At 36.1% G+C, this 24,007-nt stretch overlaps 2 protein-coding genes across 7 annotated transcripts in view; one reads left to right on the top strand and one right to left on the bottom strand.

The window, feature by feature from the left end:
• The window catches only part of LOC6032314 (pollen-specific leucine-rich repeat extensin-like protein 1), a 61,868-nt gene extending 53,602 nt beyond the window's left edge, over positions 1 to 8,266 (top strand). For 3 of the 4 annotated variants that reach the window (XM_038251890.1, XM_038251891.1, XM_038251889.1), the window contains exons 3-4: positions 2,607 to 3,459; positions 6,797 to 8,266. In XM_038251890.1, the coding sequence (XP_038107818.1) occupies positions 2,607 to 3,459; positions 6,797 to 7,877 (1,934 nt within the window). In that variant the 3' untranslated portion in view covers positions 7,878 to 8,266. Of the gene's footprint in view, positions 1 to 2,430; positions 2,516 to 2,606; positions 3,460 to 6,796 lie in introns of those variants that run through there. The other variant, XM_038251892.1, reaches the window with a different exon arrangement.
• Positions 8,267 to 11,890: 3,624 nt separating this feature from the next.
• The window catches only part of LOC6032315 (SH3 domain-binding protein 5 homolog), a 68,259-nt gene continuing 56,142 nt past the window's right edge, over positions 11,891 to 24,007 (bottom strand). For all 3 annotated transcript variants that reach the window (XM_038254006.1, XM_038254005.1, XM_038254007.1), the window contains one exon: positions 11,891 to 14,006. In XM_038254006.1, coding sequence (XP_038109934.1) covers positions 13,047 to 14,006 — 960 coding nt within the window. In that variant the 3' untranslated portion in view covers positions 11,891 to 13,046. The remainder of the gene's footprint in view (positions 14,007 to 24,007) is intronic.

The following is a 24,007-nucleotide window of genomic DNA, read 5'->3' as shown; positions in this document are numbered from 1 at the left end:
TGAGATATCAACATTAGAAAACGGTGGGTTGTTTGGGTGATACTTAGAATACATCAATTTTCAAGTTTTTTATCCTTTGCATGGCAATATCTCAACAACTGAGGGTCGTAACAACAATGTTCGAAAAAGCAAAATATAGAGAATTTTCTCAGCTTTCAAAAAATATTTTTTTCAAAAGTGGGCAAACATGTGCACTAATTTTAAAAAATGAAAAACTGCGACTATTTTGAAAAAAGTTACCTAAAAATGGCCTAGACTTGAAAACGGTGCACTTTATCAAAATTTCACTACAGTACTTTTTGATTGCAACTTTGATTTTACATCGAAAAATGAAGTTGAAACATTTTTGCGACCAATATTTCGATTTTTTGAAAAAATCTGAATTGATTAAAAAATTCTCTTAAAAACTCGGTCAAAGATTTTTTGCACATCCTGAAAATTTCTGAAAAGTTGGCATTTGATGTCCTCTAAAACATATCAAAAAATGAAAAAATAAATAAAAATAGTGTTTTTTGGCAAATCAAGTTTTAGTGACAAAAAGTTAAATAAAAAATCATCAAAAAAAATTTACCGTGCATCATTTTTTTTCAGTGTAGTCCATATCCATACCTACAACTTTGCCGAAGACACCAAATCGATCAAAAAAATCCTTCAAAAGAAACAGGTTTTTGAATTTTCATACATCATTTTTGTATGGCCAGCTGCCAAATTTGCATGGAAAATTTTACAGACAAACTAATGATGCAAAATGGCTTCTTTGGGCATACCAAAGGCACCAAAAAAGTTTCAGTCGGATTGAAAAATACAAAAAAAAATCGAATGGCCGAAATCTGAGAGAACTGTTCATTTGTTCCATAAACTATTTTTAATTTTTTTATTTTTCAATCGAAACGAGGACCATTTTTTTTTAGCTTCAAGGTCTAGTTGAGCTTAACAATTTTAATAATGTTTAAAATATGTTTAAGTTACTTAAAATACATTTAAAAATATTAAATGTTATGTGAACATAATCATAGTTGATTGAAACAGTTATTCCAACAAAAAAAAACAATTACCTTAACCAATAAAACAACAAATAACAATTTCAATTTTTAAGGAAGAACTAATTTACATTTCTTGGAAAGTAATCATAAACAACGTAAAGGACGATGTTGGAGTTTAAAAACAAGTCCAATATACAAATTTTTCATTTGTTTTTTTTTTTGCGTTTTGCTTTTGGGTGTTTTTTTTTAAAACAAAGCAAGTGCATTCAAAAACACCCCAAATGCAAACAATTAAAATTTTGTTTATTGGACCTTTTAAAACAAACTCCAGGAATACCAGGCTTTGTTTAATGAGTCAAAAAACAAATGCATCGTTTCTTTTTTGTCAAAATTTAAAAAAAAAAAAACAATTTTTTTCGCAATAAAAAGTATCTTAGAACGTTACGTCATTATTGAATGGTTTCAAGCTTTTTTTGTCGTTAATTTTCAAATTAACCAAAAATTAAGCCTCCGAAAGCTCCAACAATGTGGATTTGTAAACAAACAGTCTATCTTGCTCACTTCAGTGAATGTTTACATTTAACGTGAGCAGGGTAGACTGCTAGTTCACAAATCCACATTAGCCCATTGTTTAGCTTGATTTTTGGTTTTGAAAATGTCAGGAAGAAATGAAAAACTTTTGAGTGTCAACTTTTCATAACCTACTGTTTTTATTTTGATTGATGCTTTCGAATAAAAGTTTCTTATACTTATACCTATTTAAAAAAAAAGATCTGGTTACACCTTAAGGACATATTGAGACTTGATTTGAAATCATTTTAAAAATTCTAAAGTTTGCTAAAATTTCGTTAAAACCACAAAAAATGATGAAAATCGTCGATTGTTGAATTTGTTTTACGGCCAGTTTTTCCGTGTACATTTCTGGAGCTTTTTTTTTTTTTTTTGAAGGGTCCAATAAACCAGATTTCCAGTTTTTGCTTTTTGGGTGCTTTTGAAACCGCCTTGAGTCAGGGGTATCACCCAAAAAGAAAAAAACTGAAAATTTGGTTTATTGGACCTTTTCAAAAAAAACTCCAGATTTTTACATTATCCTAATATTTTAGAAATGTTTCTTTGAAATGTATTTAACAATAATAAAAATAGAATGAACATCAACTTTATCTGGTCACCAGCAATCAAGACCAATAAGGCTAGAATATTAAAAATGTTTCCGGTGATTCCTTTCAAAAGTTAAATGTTTAACAATCAATAGTAAGTCCCCCTTTCCCCACGGCGGGTCATCCTAACTCCTGGACTTTACTACCCATCAATCCGCCAGCGCCGTAAGCTTACTCGTGCTAACAAACGAGGGCTGATTTAATGGCTCGATTTGTTATCAGGCAGCGCAGAATGGCCCGGTCGGGCAGATTGGGGGGGATATGTTTGCATAGAATTTGTGGCCCCGCCGCGCACAGATAAGCGAAGCCTATAAAAGGTGCGGCCGCACGCCCGGGGCCGGCCACTTTCTGCCCTGGCACGCTCCCGACAGGATGGTGAGGGCCCTGACTTCAGCGAAACTGTCTTTCTTTGATAAGCTTGTGGTGATAACGGCGGTTTTCTTTTCTCTGTTTTCTCTTTGTGCAGATCACCACTACTTCAACATGCGGAACAACATCGATACCCAACCGTTGGCCGCGGTCCGGGGCCAGCAGCTGGAGCTGGGTCGGTTCCGGCCGGTTTTCAGCCACGAGGAAAGCTTCAAACGGCTCGAGGACGAGGAGCAGGAAGAGGAGTACATCGACGTGATCGGAGAGTACCCGTCTTCGGAGCCGGAACCGGAAGTCCTGGTTCCGAAGGCGCAGTCCCTGCTGGAGCAACCACCGTCCAAGATCTACTACGACAACATCGAGAAGGAGTCCAGCGATGGCGGATTCTTCGACCGTGACGACCTCGAGGACGAGGACGAACGCAACGAGCTGGTCATCGACTGCAAGCTGCTCAACGGCGGCGGTGAACCCAGCGACCCCCTCAAGAAGAAGACTGACCTCAGAATCTGTGAGCCCCAACCCAAACCTCAAAGCCAAAAATTTCTCTTTCCTCCGACTGCGACGGCGACGATGACCTCGGCCGCAGCACAGGAACCGGAAGTCGTGTTCAACTTTACCCTCGTGGACACCCAACTCGTGTACAACGAATCAAAATTGGTACAAAAGGACAACCCAGTCATTTCAGTCCACATCCCCCCACCGCCACAGAATCCAAAACACCCGGCGTCGATGGTCCAACATCACTTGCAACATAGTCAGCCGCAGCAGCCGAGGATCGCAAGTCAGTTGCGAAATTTGAAGGAGGTGCGAACGACGAGGCCGTACTCCCGATTGATGCCGAACGATCCGCGCAGGATGTCCCGCAGTTATAGGAGTGTGACGAACGGTGTGCCGGCGAGGCGACCCGTTGGGCTGACCACAGGAGACCAGATGATTGGGAGTAGGTCGAGGTGAGTGTAATTAGTTGTTATGGAGGATGGGAAGCGTTAAAGTATGGTGCGTCTCCATTGAACGGGTGGTGCACGTGGTTGGGGAAAAGCTGGAAACAATTCGATTTGTTTTTTTTGCAATCAAGCATTTTGCAAAACAGACGATAATCGTCAAACAATATTTGCATTCAGGGACTTGTTTCGATGGGCGTACCCAAATCCCAAATATGAGTTTAATGCCTATCACGACTATTTTAGAATTTGAGAAGAAGAGAAATCGTATAGATTCAAAAAGCAAGTCATTTGACAACTAGCAATAAATCTTTTAAATTGGCTTAAATTTGGTGAATATTTTCCATTTCACCATCATCTGTTCGTCAATGCAATTGTTCAAACAGTTTTGGCTACAAACCAAAAAAAATGGGTTTGCGAGATTGTGACGTCACGCTAGGTTTTTTTATGATTGCATAATATTAATTTGCAATGTACACAATTAAATTAAATCCTCTTTTCTAAAATTATTTGCTTACTAATATTTAGAAGCATCGTCAAAATGGGCGACATTGGGTCTGGGGGGTGAGATCGGGTCATACAAATTTCTGAATTGTTGTATGACCCAAACTCACCCTTTAGACCCAATGTCACCCGTGATGACGTATCACATTATAATTTATTATATAGTCACATTTTTTCAGCTGGAACTTCAATAATTTGCAAATTCTTGCTTGATAAAATTAAATGCTTTTGAAAACAGGGTTCATAAGAAAACTGCTATAAATGGTTTGAACTTATTAGATACAAAGCTGTGAAAAACAGTTTTCAAGATTATTTAATACTCGAATGTTATACCAGGTCTCCTCATTTTAAAAGATACAAAACTGTTTTTTTATATCGCTATGTTTATTCTAAAAAATGAATAATTAGATTAATTTAACTTTTTTTTCATATTAAAATTGCTAAAAACACCGAAATTATGAGAGTTTAAAAATATAAAAAATCCCATCGTAAACAAGGGGGGGGGGGTCAGGCAAAATGTGACGTACTTTTTGAGGGGGGGTTCAACCTTGTGTGACATAGGGGGGAGGGCGTGTTAATTTTGGCCGATTTTTGCGTGACATACTTTATGGATGACGCCTATTGTTAGGGCTAAATTTTTACTGTGTTTTTATTAACTTTTCCAAAATTATATGAATAAATAAGTATGCAGTTTTTTTCAATGTACCAGAACATGCCTCTTAGCATCTTTTATGATAATGATATAATTCTATAGTAAAAAATGTGAAAACGCAAAAAAAAAAAAATCTAAAAGTTACTATAAAGTACTATAAAAACATAAAAAGGTGGAAAACTAAGCCAAATACTATCAGAAATAAAGATAAACTAAATATGATTAGGCCGCTGCAAATATTTTTTGAAATTTTTTGAAACATTTGAATGAAAAAAGAGTTTAAAAATGCATATTACACATGGTGCTGTACATTGTAAATCCATAAAAGTTCAAAATATTTCTAAACGAGCTCAAATATGCTAAATATGATTATCAATGCAGAAAAGGGCATTTAAGATTGTTCTCAGGTGATTAAACTTCTATTTCCATTGAAATTTTGATGTTTAAAAAAAAATTTTGTCCCCTGATTTTTCGAACCATTCGGGGGGTGACATAAACTTTGAAAAATATTTGCAACGGCCTTACTGGAAAACTAAAATGTTCGTGAAAGTCAAAAAATGCCCCTTCACATTTGCAACAACCAGAGCTGAAAATATCTGGGGTCCTGACGCGAAAATCGGCGACGCAATCACGATTTTTTCAGATCCATTCACTGAACCGCAAAACCATGACATAAACAAACCCGACTCAGTCGTGAGTGCCCTAGCTCACTGAGAAGCTGCAATGCGAGGCAGTAGTCGACCAACGCTCATTCGACGTTGCACGCACACACATAAAGAAACAAGTTTTTACACAAAAAGTTGGTATTTATGCGTGGAAATGTAATTTTGAATATAAGTTATGGTTGTTTTAAGTGTTTTACACAGTCTAGAACCATTCAATTGTTTAAAAATAGTCAAAATAGTGTTTAGAGAGGATTTTACGAGTCAGTCATACGACACGAATTGAGTGAGTGTAGCTCATTTTTTCACGTCTCTCATTCTCCAGCAGCCGACCGGCACGAGTCAGGCGGCAGTGGTTGAACGGGTTGAACGGACACAGTAGGCTTACAGTCACATGCTAGCAGTGAAGTGACATTTTGGTTTGCTCCATGTGTACGCTGAAGACTGACGCTCTTCTGAAGACACCAAAACTGCAAAACTTTACAATTTTTAGGAAATTCAATTTTGTCCCCAATTGGGTACTAAAGCCCTATGTCAATTTGTTTGTACAACGGTAAAAAACACGATTAAAAACCATTTCTGATCACTTTTTTCATTTTAATGCAAAAAAAAATATTGACAAGACAACATTTTTTCGATGGATCAACTATGGTCCCCTTGGAACGAGCTGTCAAGTAGGAACTTTTCTATCAAGAAGGACCGCTAGGCTAATTTTTCCAAATTGATTTAAAAATCCATTTTAAACTCTTTGTGATCGTACAAAGGGTCATTGTACTCATAAAAATAAGCTTTATCGCTGTAAACAATAATATCAGCAATCCAAGCTTCATTTTAGGACCCAATTTGCAATCTAGACCACTTGCAGTGTCGCCAAAAAAATAGGCTGCTTCAATCTGCAAAAAAAATAGTGGCTTGTTCGGCCAATGACGCAGTTTTCAATCGGATTTGCGCAAACCCCACCACTGCCGGCGCTGACAGACCGGCGCTGCCAACTTTGACAGCCGAAAACAACGGCGCGACGAAGAGTTCGCGCGCAAGCGAGCAAGAAGGAAATAAGTTGCAAAGAGGATCGCGAAGCATGAAGATCAACGTAGTAAATAGTGATCGGAAATAGAGAAAGTTTTTCGTAGTTTTTAATGAACTTCACCGTGTTTTATTCCTCCGGAATCGTACCCCAAAAATCTACCCATCCAAAGAATAAATGATTTCTAAAACCTAACTCATAATTTAATTTGCTTTATGAACAACTTTGCCTTTTCCTGAAAATTACGATTTTGATCCACGGTCGCTTATACGTATAGCAATTTCCAAAAACAATAAATGTTTCATAGCATTTTAGATTAGCTGTGAAAAGAAGGATAATTTTTAATTGTCTTTCACAAATAACAATTTCATCATCATAAATCATTTTGAATCAGCTGTTTAAGTCGAACGTAGGTTTATCAACCGCAAAATTTATTGATTCACGTGTAAAAAAATATTGATTTTAAAACTAATTGATCTTCTTTCGCTTTCTTCTCCCTTCCAGAAACTCCGCCTTTGCACCCCCTACGAAATCTCACTTCATTGTCCGCGAGTCATCGGTTCAGCAGTTACCAGCAACGAACAGCAGCAGTGGTCGACGCCCTGTTCATGTGCCATCCTATCCACCTCAAACAGTTGTGGAAAAGCTACCAAAGAAACCCTCAGTAGATCCTTCGATCCCTCACTCATCACCCCATCAACCGCCACGTGGCTACGTCAAAATTCTACCCCGTCGAGATCCACCCCCACCCTCGGAACGACCCCGAACCGTGACGTACCTGCCGGTCCAGTTCGGGTTTGGCTCCTCAGTGCTGCACAATCTGTACGACGACCAGAAGCCACTAGACTTCTCCAAAGACTCGCCCCTTTGGCAGTACGAAGCGATGCTCAAAGGCCCACGCGAGCAGCAACTGCGCCAAGGTTACCACATCCTGAACTCGTTACCCATCCCAAAGCCTCCGAAACCACCGCAGCGTGCCATCCGACCCAAGGTCGTCCCCATGAAGCGACACCCTACGCTATGCCAGCTAAGAAGATCTTCGGCGCCTCCTCCGTTACCACGGCTCAAGGTTCCACCTCCCCCGCCACCAACGGCCGTGATCGACCTGGTCAGTCCCACCGCACCCGCACCACCCCCACCTACGGAACCCCGTCCCAAGCCCGCCGAATCGTTCCGCACCGCCATGCAAACCCAAATCGACGCGTTCTTCGTGCAACGCCAAAAGGAGATTTGCGCCGCCCTGCGCAATTACAGCGACGAACGCATCGACGTGGACCAGCTATTCGCGCAGCTGGAACAACTCGAGATCCGGTACAACCGCGATTACCTCGGCCTGGCCGGAATCCTCATCAAGCGGTACGGGTGTCGCTTCCGGGCCACGTTCCAGATGGACTACAAGTGGCCCGAACGGCCGCAGGACTTTGTCGAGTACTTTGCCAACCTGCGCCGCCAGAGTGACCTCAAGCCGCGTGCCACCGACGCCACGCTGGACATTTACCGGATGGTGGTGGGCGGACTGCTCGAGCAGTTCCGAGCCTCGATGGAGCACTTTCTCTCTAGCAATCTGGAAGCGGTAGGAAAGTAGCATTGACGGTGTGAAGTTGATGCTCAAAAAATGGAGAATTACAGGGACGACAGACTCTTGTTCGGTGCTCGAATCCGTAGAGGAAAATAATTCAATGTGCCTCGTTAGATGATTTTCGTTTTTATTTATAAGTAGGAGAAGAGACTCATATCTGTTTTTTTTTTTTTTTTTGTTAAGCTTTTACCAGTGCAAAAGAAAAAGTGCGCATAGATGTGATATAGTGCCCTAAGTCTGAAGTAGCAGTAGCAGTCGGTAGAGATGTGTAAAAAGTGTAAACGGATAAGCAATCTTTGAAAACACATGTGTTGATGGTGCCCGAAAAGACGGCGCACTTCGAATATTTTGTAAAACTAATTTAATGAAATGCAATTTCATGTGCCTTCTTGTAATTAGCGTTTTTGTTTTTGTAATATCACAAATCTTTAATAGAAAGACGTTTTAAAAAATCATAATTTACATGCAACATTTTAGTACTCATTTGATGGAGACGGATGGTACTTTCATGAAAATATAATAAAATGGGGTACGGACAGGGGTATTTCATAAAATTGTCGCCATGTTCGCATTGTTTATTTGCTAGATCCCTCTGGTGGTACTTTTGTGAAACTGATTGCAAAACATAGATGGCAGCACCATACCAAAACAAGCCTACCGTACTTAAACTGAAAACCGAGTGCATTTGATTTTTACTGATTTTTTTTTTTTTGTAAATTACTTAAATGAGACTAAAATTTCATTATTGGAAATTTGTTCAATTTCAATAAGACCAATGAAATTTTTTTCATGTATCTTATTCATGCCATATTTTGGGATTCTGAAAATATTGAGTAGCAAAAAATGCTTCAACACCACGTTTGTTTTTTCTAAATTTGCTGACACATAAAAATTTTGAAAAAAAAAATTTTGTTCCAAAATTTATATTTTTTCTTCTAGCTTCAGGATGGCTACCAAATTTTTAATTTGGGATTCCCGAAATTTTCAATTTTTGTCCAGATTTTCACTTTTTTCTCAATTTCGAAAGTTTTCAAATATCTGTTTTTACCTATTTCAGATATATTTTTTCCTTTCGAGCCTGGTTCAGGTGGAGTTGGTTCTATTCCCAATTATCATTTCCTAGGCAACTTGGGCTTAGCCAATCATCACATCACATGGCGAAATCCAGTCTGCAATCCGCTAAAATCACCGTCTCCTAGCGAAGCGAAGTTCAGACATATTTTTTCCTTTCCTCTTATTATCCCCCATCTATTAGCTATGGTCTAAGCAAATAAATAAAAATCTTGATTCGATTATCCGAAGTCTGATATGTACACAGATTCGGATAATTGAGCCTAGACCGTATTTGTGAAAAATTATGACTTTCAAAACATTTGAAAATACACATAAAAAACCAAGACGACGAACTCATTATTTGTTTTCGTTGTTCTTCTGTCACAGGTTTGTGAAGAACTAAGCCATGTTGCAAAAAAATGGTTTGGAGATTTTTAAGATTCTATAAGCTAAGTACGAAGCACGGAAGAAACTTTTCATTGAACAAAAATAAAAAATATCGTTACTTTCTAAATTTTAAGATACCTAAATTTAAAAAATTCCAAGATTCAAAAATTTATAGAATCCATGCTTCTTCCTTGCTGTACCATGGTGAGCTTGGACGTTTCCTAGTGGTGTGTCTAATTATTTTATATTTAAATCTAAACTTTAATTTAAATTTACCAACACAAGCAGTCGTTCCTGTTCTTTTTTAACAATACTCACATTCTTTAAGACATCGTTTACATTTTGGTATTATTTTTTATGATTATGAATTTTAGAACAGGTTCCAATTGGCCATTTGGCCACACATCAGATTCTGATTATAAATAAATTCTGATTTTTTCCAGGAATCTGTTAAGTCTTTCTGTTGATAATTTCTATTTTAAATTTGTTATCAGTTGGTAAGACTTTTTTCATAATTTTGATTTTTTTTAATTTTCCCTGATTTTTCTAACAAATTTTGAAAGGGTGGGCTACATTAACTTTGAAAATATTTGCAATGGTCTTAATTAATAATTACTTTCCTTTCTGTGATCATGTGGTTAAACATTGAAAAAATAGTATTTTTTTTCCCCCACCCCCTGCACCACCAAAAACCAATCGTGCTAGATTCTTAGATAAAAATAAAGATTTTTTTAGACAATCATACAATAAACTTTTACCTCCTTTTGATGAAAGTTAAATTTTCTTTCATCTTTACCCAGTTTGTCATTTATCATATTCAGTTTATAAAACTTGTAAGTTTAAGGACATGTTTAATTCCTTTTGATAAAGACGTTAACGCTACTTGACAAACTTTCACTGTGGAAGCCATTTTTGTTCCATAGCTTTACAAAAAAATCTACTAAGGCATTTTAGTCGAAATTAAAAAGAAAATTAAACAACGAGAAGTTTTTGAAAAAACGTGACGGATCGAAAAATAAACGCGCCCGCACGCCACGACTACTGCGATATTTCTCCTTTGGATTATATTGATTTAAATAATTTGTAGAAAAATTAAAAATGTCACTCCCTCGCCTAATACAGACAATTATAATTGTAGTTTGGCAGATAATTGTAATTTGGCAGATATATGGTTAAAATCAGGTATTAATGTAGGTGAGGAGTTACTTTCTAGGATAAAACATGTAAATGGTTTTCTTTTTGATATAAATAACTTTATCTTAGAATTAGAAAATAAAAAATTGTTATTTTATTTTAAATAAATAATTGTCTTTCTTTTAAAACAAGAAATAAATCCACATTTTTTCATTTATATTAATCCGCATTCTGATTCTGATTCCCTTCCTTATTCTGATCCTTATTCTGATCCTTATTCAATACATGGAATCACAGTAGGTAGTCTGTATCAAATGAACAACGTACCTAACATTTTTTCAGTTACTTTCGAATCATTAGTTTTCAAAATGTCGTGGTATCGACGATTTTTTTTTTGCAAAAAAAAACTTTTTGTCGGACTGTACATTGGTATTTCATGAAAATTTATAACGTTTTCAAAGGAGTTCACTGCCGTTCTACGCAGAATTGTCCCATGTCCCATTTTTGGACGCTAAATATGATTATAAACGCAAGAAAATGCATTTTAACTGGTTTTCAGTTAATTGAACTAACAAAAAATTTTTGCCCTCCGATTTTTCAAACCGGGTGACAAAAACTTTGGAAATTATTTGCAACGGCCTAATTAGGAAATTAAAAAATGCAAATTTAGTATTTTCGAACTTCCTAATTTCTGATTTCTTGAATTTTAAATGTTTCAATACTTTAATAATTGTACTTTTGTCAAAAATAATTCAAATTATTCGCTCTACAGCAGATTCCTACTCGAAACTAGGTGTCCAAAGGCTTGATTGTTGAGGCAATTGCAAACCTCTTTTTATACCTAAGCTTCCCATCCACCCCGGGATTCGAACTGACGACCTTTGGATTGTGAGTCCAACTGCCTACCAGCGACTCCACCGAGGCAGGACCCATGGAGACGACTCCTACACCTGGACTGAGTTATCGATCTAACCCTGTAGGTTAGACCGGGGCCAACATTTACTTCCCCATCCGACGGAAGGCTCGGTCAGATAAATCTCGTCTCGAAAAATGCCACCGGGACCGTCTGGGATCGAACCCAAGCCGACTGGGTGAGAGGCAACCACGCTTACCCCTACACCACGGTTCCCGGTAGTTGTACTTTTGTAGTTGCTTTAAATTATCATTGTAATTGCTTTTCCATCTGTTTTTCAATTCTGAGCAAAAAACAAAATCCGTCAGAAAACAGAACGATGAATAAAGTTTTGTTGGGCTTGTTTTGAAATGATTTCTAAACATTGTATTATATGACACTTCTTGAAACCGCACTTCTTGAATGAGTAACGAGCAGATCAAAAGAAGTATCTTCAATTGAAAAGTGGGTTTTCCCGAGGTGCCCGCCCTGTGCTTGTCCCAGCTTCCCTTCTGCCGAAGTTTCTTTCAAACGAATAAAATCCAAGTTCGAATATTATTATTCTATTAAATTTGTATTTCTCATCAATCTTACATTCGATAGCCGACCTTCTACACGTTTATTGTTGTTTGAATAGTTTTATTTTGTTACTGTTACGTTGCAGATCGAGCAATACACGTGTTAGTTAGATTCTAAACTTTTTATATATATTTTAATCTTTATATTTATTTTGTTTTACTGAATATTTCGCTTCACTACCTTCTAATGCTATTAAAGTTTGTTTTCAATTTAAACCATCTTAAATCGTCTCACTTGTTACTTTCTTACTTTTATATACAATAAAACATCTATTCTGTACTCTGTTTGCTTCGCTCTCCAAAGTTTTGTTTAAACTCAATCAAATTCAAACAGAATATTTTAACTTCCTTTTTCTAAGTTGCCATTAAACGGCAACATTCGAGCTTTTACAACTTTTTTCTTCCACACACACACATGCTCACTCAATTTGTTAAGATGTAATAAAGCTTTGATCAATAATAGATAGTAACCGCACGTGTGTGTGTGTTTTGTGGTGCTTTTAGCGTGAAAACAGCATTTCCTTGATGTGTTGTGTTGGGTACTTCCACTATTGTTTAATCCAGATTTGCTTTGCTCGCCTCTTGCGTGGTTTGCTAGTGACATTAAAAATTAGCTTCTTTTTAGTTTTCATCAATTTTACATATTTTCAATTGAGTATACATTTCGAGTTTGTACTTAACAAAGTGTTTTGTGTTTGTTGCTTTCAAGGTAACATTTAGTATTTCTGTGTGTTTTGTTATTTTCTACAAAGAATCGAATTAAAAAGCCAGCAAATTATGATTGAAACACTTTATTATTAACAAACAGAGGAAACAAACAATCAAGTAACAAAATACCCGTAAAATGTAAAACACAAAACAAATGCACAAAAGGAAGCAGTCGGCGACCAAAGCTTTCTCTGTCGAATATCTGGCCAGCATTAAACTAAATCTGAGTCTCCGAAAGGAGAGTCCTTCTCGCGGTTTTCTGAAACTCCGCGACAATTTCGTTATTCCTAGTAAAACGTAGAAAATAAATCGAACGCAAAGAAAGCCTGGCCATCATAACGGGGGAATTTGGGCATCCGGGTAGGGAGGGTGAAGTGTTTGTCAGTCGATTTGCTTATGCACTAAACAGGGAAAACCTTAATTTTACATGGACATCTTCCGTTTGCTCTTGAATCCGCCGACGGCGACCGACGTGGGCGCCATCATCGGCTCGTTACATGGCGTGACCAGATCGTTCTGGGGCGTTTGCTGCGCGTACTGCTGAAGGGATTGCTGGCCGCCACCGCCGTTGCTGCTGCTGCTGTTGAGATAGGTTGGAAGCGCGTACATCGAGACGTTGGCCAGCGGCAGCGGGTCCAGCTTTTTGAACATTTTAATCTTTTGCTTTTCGGCCATCACGGGCGACGACAGCTGCGAGTGGTGCTTGGGCGTGACCGGCAAGCTGCCGCTGGTGGGCGTACCGGTGAGCGAGCACTCGCGCAGCATCATCAGGTGGTCCAGCTTGTCGACGGTGGCCGCGAGTTCGTGTTCCCAGATTTCCTGCTCCTGCTGTTGGCCGTCGCCACCCTCGACCGGTCGCACGGCCAACGTTTTCACCTTCTGCCGGAGCAGCTCCAGGTTCAGGTCGGTGTCGTGCATGTAGTCGTCGTCCTCCGTGGGGTCCTTTTCGCTGACGGCGGAACTCGTGGCCAGAGACGTACTTCCCACCGAGTGGATCTCGCACTTGTCCAGCTCGCTCGATATGTCCGGCATATTGCTGCTGTAGACGGGCGAGGCCAGCTTCGACGACGTCGAGGAGGACGACGCAGCCGCTGCTGTGGCCATCGGGGGTAAGTTGGCCAGTTCGGCACCCACGCCGGGTTCCCGAGGTCCCGACGGAGCGGCCATACTCAAGTCGCCCCGTTGTTTGTGGATTTCCTCGCTGATTTGTTCCAGGTTTCGGAGGGCGGTTCCGTAGGCGGTCTTGGCGGAGGCGATCTGATCTTCCAGCTGCTGGATTCGACTCTTTTGGGCTTCGAGCTGCTCCTGGCACAGTTGCTTCTCCTCGAAGTATGGCTTGGATTTGTGGATGCTGCGGCGGTTGCGTTCCTCGAGTTGTGATACCTAAAAAAAATAAAAACAATTAGATTCAAGCCGAAATGCTAACGTTTTTTACAAAACTAATCCAAAATGTTTGGCTTAGGCACTTTAGTTTTTCTTTTCTAATTAAAAATATGGTTATTAGTTTCTCGTTCATTGTTAAATTTTCTCGAAAATCTGGTGAAAAATAAAAGTAAATCTTTCCCAGTTCCTGAGGGGAATACCCTTGAAGAGTATCGGGCCGGCATTTACAAAGCGGATTCAGTGGCAATTTAATTCTCAACTTAATGTTAACATGTTAAGTTAACATGTTAACGTTAACATTCCATAGGTCGCCTTCCTGAGGTGTTGTGACGATACACTACCTTCCCTTTACTAAGCAATCAAAACCAGAAGAGAAACAATCAGCAGTTATGTTGGTCCGAGCCGGGATTTGAACCCCGATCTACCGCTTACTAAGCGGAAGCGTTACTAAAAATTACTGTAAAGTTTTTAAAATGCAAAACATTATCATTTTTTTTCATTTTTTTTTTTTTTATTTTAATATTACGAACCGTAATTTGAAAAAAAAAACGCACTTTCTGAACACTTTGAATTTTTTGAAATTTCTGTTATGAATAAGATATAGGTTATTTTCAAAAATGGAATGATGACGCCGATCCATTTTCCAAGCCATGGTCGCAGCCTCTAAGAACTTCATAATTTCAAAAGAATCAGTTGTGGAATCAATCGGGTCCTAAAATGAAGCTTAGTTAGATTGCTGATATTCTTGTTTACAGCGATAAAGCTTATTTTTCTGAGAACAATGACCCTTTGTAACAACAAAGAGTTTAAAATGAATTTTTAGATTAATTTTGAAAAATAAACCTCGCGGTTCTTCTTGACAGAAAAGGTCCTGCTTGACAGCTCATTCCAAGGGGGCAATAGTTGATCCATCGAAAAAATGCTGTCTTGACAGCTTTTTTTTGCATTAAAGTCAGGGGTGCCCAACCTTTTGGGCCTGCGGGCCAGGTCTGATTTTTCTGAAGCAGTGGTGGGCCGGAACTAATGTTTGATAAAAGTTAAAAATGCAAAAAAAAAATCATAACATTATATTCATCAAATCATTTAAAAATACTCAAATAAAAAAAAACTAAAACTGCAATTAAGATTCATTTATGAGCAATTCTCTACTAAAACCGGAAATGAATTTTATTTGTATTTATTTTTTGGCTGTTTTAGGGGACAAAAATCCGCAACTTTTGAGCCATAGAGAAGCATGGTAAAAAAAATCTCCGGCCAAAAGCCGAAAAGATCGGAAAATTTCAAGAATGTTTCATGTTTTAACATTGAAAATTGGACCATTTTTTGCTGAGATTAGTCATTACAAAATGGTGGGTTGTTTTGGTGAGATTAAGAAAATTTCAATTTTCGTGTTTCTTTTTCTTAAAGCGGCTCTATCTCAGCAACCTGAGGTCCAATCTTCAATGTCTCTTAGACAATTTTGTAGCAAATTTTCTGAACTTTAAAAAAAATATATTCTTAGAAATGGTCATTTATGGTCACTATTTTTAAAAATTGAAAAACTGCAAATATTTCGCTAAAATCAAACTTTCGGTGGCTATATCTTGAAAACGGAGCCCTTTATCATAAAATCTGTAAGATTGTTTTCGATTGCAAATTCAATTTTGCATTAAAAAATAATGTCAAACTTGTTTTTGCATTAAACTTCGATTTGTTTTCAAAAATTTCATTTTTTTTTTAATCATAACTCAGCGGCAGATGTTTTGACCATGTTTCTCTATGGCTCAAAAGTTGCGGATTTTTGTCCCATAAAACATATCAAAAAATCTCGAAAATCAACGTATTTTGGGAAATTGGTTTTTTGTGAAAAAAAAGTGGATTAAAAAATCTGCAATTTTTTTCCGTGTACCTATTTTTTCTCAATAGTCAACAATACCTAAAACTTTTCCGATCAAAAAATTCACTCAAAAGTTACAGCTGTTTGAATATTTAATAACCATTTTTGTATAGACAGCAGCCAAAATTGTATGGAGACTTACTTGTATGGGCAAAATAGCTTGTTTGGTAATAGGGAAGGCCCCCACAAAGTTTGAACCAAATCAAAAAATACAAAAAATAAAAATGGTCGAAATCGGCCGATTTCGTAGAGAGTTGCTCTTATCTGGAAAAACAAAGATACCTTATAAAATTGAAAAAAATCTGTTAAGTACTTTTCGATTGCAAATTCAATTTTGCATTAAAAAGTAATGTCAAACTTGTTTTTGCATAAAACTTCGATTTTTTCCAAAAATCACTATTTTTTCAAAAAATCATAACTCGGCGGCAGATTTTTTGACCATGTTTCTCTATGGCTCAAAAGTTGCGGATTTTTGTCCCCTATAAAACATATCAAAAAATCTCGAAAATCAAAAAATATGTATTTTGGGAAATTGAGTTATAGTGAAAAAAGTTGATAAAAAAAATCTGCAAATTTTTTTTCCGTGTACCTATTTTTTTCTCAAAAGTCCTCATTAATACCTACAACTTTGCCGAAGACACCAAATTGATCAGAAAATTCACTCAAAAGTTACAGCTGTTTGAATATTTACATACCATTTTTGTATGGACAGCTGCTAAAATTGTATGGAGACTTGTATGGGTGAACCAATGACACAAAATAGCATATTTGGTCATAGGGAAGGCCCCCACTAAGTTTGAGCCAAATCAAAAAATTCGCAATTCGCAATTTTCAGTGTAAGAACGGGCCTTGACCGATCTTATGCACTAGGTTCCCGACGAACACGCACTGCCCTTACACCTACATCTCACCCTTGCTCTGAGTCAGTACGAGCAACACGCTAGAACACGCTTTGAGTGTTCGTGCCAGGCATGCACACCTTCTTTTCCGGTTACGCATTTTAACTCGGCCGGGGGTGGTACATTACGTAGGGTTTGATGTAAGTATAAGCGCCTAACCATTTATAGTGTGCCTATCAACTTTCATTAAAGCAAAAACTGTTTTATTTTTAGTTTGAATTCAAAACTTATTGTTATTTACTGTGTTTTGTTTTCTCCTGAAATCTTCCCTATTGTTGAGTCTGTTTATCTGTTGCTATTTCTTTTGTCGCGGTGTTTTGTTACAATTTTTGGTCCTAAGCATGTTATAAAAGTTTACCAAAAATACAATAGTAATATTTGTGTTAATCCTTTAACCATTCCATAAATTGAGTAAGGGCTCAAACCTCACTTGTTTGAAAAAAGGGTGAAGATTGAAAACAATTGACAGTAAAAGAGAATTTATTTTATAAAAATCAAGTATCAATAGTAAGAGAATGATGAGCGTATTTTGAAGAATAAAAATGAGAAGCTAGATATATTAGTTGTAAAATTAGACAATAGTTAATAATTAGAGATACAAAACAAGCTTAGATTATAGTTATGATAATTTATAGGACAGATAAAGAATTATTAAATAAATTCGCAATGAAATCAAAAAAGATTAGACAAATGATAAATAGACCTGATATACAGTACATTCAAGAAAAGTATATTTCTAAGGAAAAAAAAAAAAAAGTTTGTTGTCAATTGATAGAAAAGAGTGGAAAAGCTTTGAGAGATAAGAGAATCAAAAGTTAGTAAAATTAAAATCAAATGTTGGATATTAAATAGAAGAATCAGTGAAGAATTGGGAATCAGAAGAGCAAAATAAAAATAGGAGATAGGTGGTAGCTGTGAATGAAGAGAGGAGAAACCCCGTTGTGCGATGTTTCAGGTACATCCACAGCAATTGACTCAACATACTGCGAATCAAAACAATACCGTCTACAATCACAAATTACTTCCCTTTCCCACATTGTTGCGCCCCTTTCTTTTAGCCGTATCGACTCTGACCCGCGGTGGTCAAAGGTTTACGATCCGTTTCCACAGGCCACCAGCTAGGTCATCATGAAAACCAAGCCAACGTGGAGGTAAGAAAATAGGACACTCGCAAGGAACCAGAGCTATACTGTTCTGATCAAGATAATACGGATGATCTAACAGAACTACGGATGTAGTTAGTTACGCTCCTTCCAGGATGTTCCTTACGTGGACGTCAACCGAAGAGCACGCAACAAGGTCAGTGCCATTGCATGCTCTTAGGTATCAATCCTTGGCCTGCAAGTTTGAGCCAAATCAAAAAATACAAATAAAATCCATTTCCGGTTTTGGTAGAGAATTGCTCAACAGCTAAATTTTCTCAATTAAATTTTTGTGAAAATATGTGAAAATTTGTTCTCAAGCTTATTTTTTCAAATCTAGACTCTAAATTTATTTATCGAATATTTCATTAACAGTCTTAAGGGCCATTGATAGAACTATTTTGAAATATCGTCGCCTGCCGGATGAAATGGCTTCACGGGCCGGATCCGGCTCGCGGGCCGTACGTTGGGCAGGCCTGCATTAAAGTATCGTTGTACATCAAAATTTACATAGGGCTTTTAAATTAGTACCCTATTGAAAACAATTGGTATTTGCCCTTTCCTGAACCATTTTAAAAATATTTTGATTTTTTTGTAAAAAGTCAATGCACAACACAAAGATAGCAAACCAGAAAGAAAGGAAATTAGATTAAGCATCTAGGGATAAGCCTACCAGTACAAATCAACACCATTAAAAAAATATTCCAGCAGTTCTTTATTTTGCTTTCTGGAGCACTCAGTAATCAATTATTCATGAGCAGGATCTCACAAAGATGGTTAAAAATGCTTCGAATAATATATTTCATTTTTTGAAAGCTTTTTTGAAGGGAGAAAAAAAATATTTCCCTTTTGTTGTTATGTAATTAAGAAATTATTTGAATTTTATAAAAATATAAATTTAAACTAAACAAAATGAGAGCAGTCCTACAGTTACCTCGACCTTAAACTGTCCCACAACAAGGATTACGAAAACGGGCAACTTTATGTTGTTACACAACATCATTATTTAATAATTTTCATGTTCGGTGACTGTGACCCACACATGTTTGCCAAACACAGGAACCCGAAACCAATGCCAAAACGCAAAAATTTGATATATCACGCATATATTACTCAAAAACATCCTTCACGTCGGTCGTGGTGGCACGTGGCACCAAACGATGGTTTCAAATTCGACGCATGATGGTTTTGCGAATCACGCCAATTTTTGCACCGCCACCACAAAACGACTTCAAGCTCAACTCTGGCTCAAAGAGAGGAAAGATAATTGCGTGTGCATCATCGTCATCATTCCACCCCCAGTGTGGAGGCACAGTGATGGAGGAAAAGGCCCCGCATAACAATACTAATCACCGAATGGTATGCCGGCCGTTTGCGCGGTGCGGTTGTCGATTACGTCCGGTGGCACCGATGCGATGCTGCCCGGCTAATTTGTAGGTCAATTGTTGCACTATCATGAGAGAATAATGCGTACGCGGGAAAATTATCGTCGTTACGTGGTGGTGGCCGGCAAACGAGCGAGAAGACATCTCGGATGGATGCTGGTTTTGATTTCAAAGCAAATCTCAGTTATTAACCTTCTACTGCCTTTATTTATTTTATTTTGAATACTAGGGTACGTTATCCATTAGGGTTTTTGATGAAAAAAAATCCCAATTTCAAGCGTGTTGTTGTCTACAAATCGTTTATTTGGCATGTTCAGCATCATTTAAAACAATATCGACTAGCATTGAATTGTCCTTTTCACCAAAATAAGTTCGATATCTGAAATCAGCCACTAGCATTTTCACAACAAAACTGCATATATATTTAATGATTGAATTAACTATCCAACCATTTTTTGACTGGTTATTTAACATCAGCAAGTCGAAATAATGTAAGTTTAAGGAACTTTACTTAAATAAAGCGAAGAACTGCTAATTTTCGAACAAAAATTAGGGGGGTCTAATATAGGACAACGAGAATCCAAACTTTTCCAAAAGTGGACCCCTGTTAATTTAACCTTCAAAATGAAAAAAAAAACTGTGTATTTCAGCAAAAGTTTTTCTTAAACATACAATAAATGCTTGTTGTAATCAACCTAAACGCATATTTTTTTTTCAATTATGAGTATAAATGTAGCTGTTTTCATGTTAAAAGTACCAAAAATGCATCATAATTGCAGTTTGAAATTATACTTAATATTTATAAATCAATAGCAAAACATTTTTTTTAAATAAACACGCATGGTTTTATCAGTAACTGTAAACAAATCTATTGTTTAGTTTCGGTCAACAATTTCTGTAATTAATGTGGAAAAATTTGCATCAAAATTACTTTTTTTAATCATTTTTATATTTACAGTGGTTTTTCAAACGTTTTCTCTGATCTTTTACGGAAAAATGTGTTTAAATGTCTGTTAGGTTTTTTTGTTGTTTAAAGCCAAATTTGTTAACAAAACATATTTGTTTTTTTGTCATAACGTGAGCAAATTCGATCTTTTATTCATTATATCTATCATTTGACCTACACCATGCATCAAAACATCAAATATCGGATAAATTTGATATAAAAATAACAGTTTGCTGGACCCGGGTCCACAATCGGATTATGGACCCGGGTTCACTATAGGAAAGGGGTCCATAACAGACAATAAAAACTTTTTTTTAATGGCTATTTTTCTGCTAAAAAATAAATAACTGATGAAACAAATAGTCAAAATTGTTCAAAAGACTTCAGATTCCATTGTTTTGTACAAAGGGTTATGAAAAAGTGCTTAAAATATTGAAAATTTGTGAAAAATGTGCTTCGGCTCTACTAGGGGGTCCTCTAATGGTTAAAACAGGGTAACCACTGAAATCCCATTTTGAAATTCCCGACTTTTCCAGAATCTCAAATAATAGGCATTTCTTATCTAAAGAATGATTTCAAACAAAAACCTCTTTACAAAAAGTCAATATAAACCATAAAAAAAAAAACTAAATGAATTTAAAGAAAATAAAACCATTGGCAATTTTCGTAAAAACAAAAATTAAACAACAAATTCCAAAAAAAACCTTTAAAAATTTAAGCACTCATTATTTTGATTCCGATTAGAAACATAAACAATAAGTCTTTGAAAAATAACCGAAAGCTGAATAATATTTGTAATTTCAATGTTTATTTTGAAAATTGACAAAAGTATATTTATTGATACTTCGTTTCAACTGGAAATGACAAAAAGTTAAAGATAACTAAATTTAAAATTTTATTGTTAATTTTTAAATATGATTGCTATTAATATTCTTTCAAATAATTTTGAAAATATCCAAGAATTCGTTAAAAATGCTTTTACTATGTTTTCTTTTGATTTTTTTTTAAATTTTGTTATTGAATTTTCGAATTAATGTTGATTTATTTATTTGTCAGTATTTAACTGCCTTAATTTTTTTTTTCAATGAAAAAAAAAACAGTTTAATAAGATTTCATGTTTACCACTTATTTTATGTGAAATGTTTAAAAAAAAATCTTTTAACATATTTGCAATAACTTAAACCAAAATTTGTTGGATTTATTTTTTAACCATTTTAAAAAAAATTAATATTTTCAAAAAATTGTTTTTGCTAAATAAAAAAATTAAAATACTTTTATTCATTCAGAACGAATATCTAATGTTTTTTTTTTTTCTTTATTTCAGTTTTCCGATAAATAAAAATCAAGCTTTATCTAAAGTAATTTACCCATACTCACAAAAGAATCAATGGGATCATTTGAATAAAAAAATTTGAAATGGCTTAATGAATTAAGTACAACAATTAAACATATTTACCACAAAAAAAAATATTGCCAAACTAAAAGTTAAATCTTTTATCAAATATTCAATCAATGTGATAAAATTTAACAGAATCATTCGTTTGCGCTAGCCATAATCGTTAAAATAAGGCTCAACTCTGGAGTTTTTTTTTTTAGAAAAAAAAGGTCCAATAAACCAAATTTTCAGTTTTTACTTTTTGGGTGTTTTTTAATACTCCTGTCTTAAGGCGGTTTCAAAAACACCCAAAAAGCAAAAACTGGACATTTGGTTTATTGGAACTTTTCAAAAAAAAACTCCAGAACTTTTATATTAATTATTCATTAATTTTGATGATGTTTTAAGTTAGAGTAAGAACAAGAGGTAATATTTGAAAAACAAAAATAAATGTAAAAAAACTTTTGATTCATAAAAAAATATTATAAAATTCTGTGTCAAATACATTCAGTATTTATTAGTATTTTTAATGTTTTCAAAAACTTTTTAATTCCCAAATAGATTGAAATAGTGGAAGAAACCTTAGATTTAAAGTAAGTTACTAAAGAAGAATTCATTAAATTTTATTTGAAAATTGTTCAAATATTACAAAATTATTTAAGTATTAGATTAGCTTGGGATTCCCTTCTTTTCCCGACTTTCTGACAAAAAATCACAAATTCCCGACTTTCCCGATTTTTAGCGGATTTTGGCGAATTCCCTACTTTCCCGATTTCTCGACTTGAGTGGTCACCCTGTTAAAATACCCTAATGAGATATGAACACCAAAAATATTTAAAAATTACATGGAAAATAGATGAAACTTACTATTTTTTGTGACACAAAATCGGTCTAGAAAATTTTGAGTTTCACTAGTACTACGTAATTTGCTGATTGCCTTCAACGTCACGTGTCGGCGCCGTCATTCAACGACAAGACACCAGCGAGTAACAACGACCTATTCCTTTTCGGTGCAGAAAAAAAACATATGGTACAGCTCTAAATTACCCGTTGTTAAACTTTCACCACAATTCCTGAACACACGGCTTGCAGCAGGAAACCTAAACCTATTTTTGATCAAACATTCAAGCTTCTTTTAAAGGTAGATTTATTGAAAAAAAAATAAACATGTTTTAACAAAAATTCCAACATAAATTATTTCACAAAAAAAAAAAATTCTTTTTCGCTTCAGGTAGAAACTACTCGAAATTATATTCTCATAATCCAACAAAGGACACTCCACCCTAACCAGTTTACGCATGCAATGCAGGTTTTGAGACAACTGCCCACCCAGTGCATTCGTTCATCTACCGCAAGGCAGTTGTAACTATTTTGATGCAATTTGTTGCGCTGCACAATTCCCACCACTGCTGCTGCTCCACTTCTCCAGCTTTTCGTGTGCAGCTCATTAAACTTTTATTGAACTGTTAAGAATAAATCGTGGTTTTAAATTAGTATTGAAATGATCCTTTCCTAATTAAATTTTAACAACAAATTGAAAATAGATTTAAAAAAAATATTATCACCTTGCAAATTTGATAAGTCTAAAATGCACTCATTTCAATTTACCTTTCAAAGGTGCGTATTTTGACCACCTTTCAACCAATCGACATGTGTCTTGTCTGCGGCGGGCGTTTTTTGCTTTGCATACAACACGTTGCTCACACACGTGCAGCCAGGTGTAAAGATGTAGACAACTGCTGCGTATCGCCCTTCTGCCGACACGTTTCGAACCCGTGTGGGGCCGAAATTTTTGCTAAGGTTTCACTCGACTCCCAACCCCCGGGTCAGAAAAGGAAACCCGAGCAGGGTGTCACGTTCTAGCAATGGTGGTTTGGTTGTTGAGAAGTGTTTCTTTTTTTTGTGTTTGGGATGTGTGAAATTTTGTAAAGGAATGCTGTAATTTTGAGATATTTGACCCCGGTAATTTGATCGAAGGAAGCGTTGAGTGGTTTTATTGGTGCGCAATTTGGATTAAATTTCCATTGAAACATATTTAGAAGCGAACGAAATATGAAATATCAAAAGAAGAAACAGTTAAGGTCAATAACAACACCTTTTCAATTTTTTACCCAGATTTTTAACCAAAAAATGTTTTTGTAAAAAAATAAAAAATAAATACATAAGAATTCAAATAACATCCAAAACGTTGGGTACCGTCATTAGGGGTGACATTGGGTCATACAAATTTCAGCATTTTTGTATGACCCAATCTCACCCCCCCAGACCCAATGTCACCCCTGATGACGGTATATCAAAACTCATCTACTTCAATGTTAACAAACATATTTGTTGTAAATTTATGTGGGTAATTCTCTACCAACTCACACGAAATCGGG

Source organism: Culex quinquefasciatus, chromosome 2 (assembly GCF_015732765.1).
Source record: "Culex quinquefasciatus strain JHB chromosome 2, VPISU_Cqui_1.0_pri_paternal, whole genome shotgun sequence".
Classification (NCBI taxonomy): Eukaryota; Metazoa; Arthropoda; class Insecta; order Diptera; family Culicidae; genus Culex; species Culex quinquefasciatus.
Note: the sequence above shows the minus strand (reverse complement) of the source record. Positions and strands in the feature narration are given on the sequence as shown.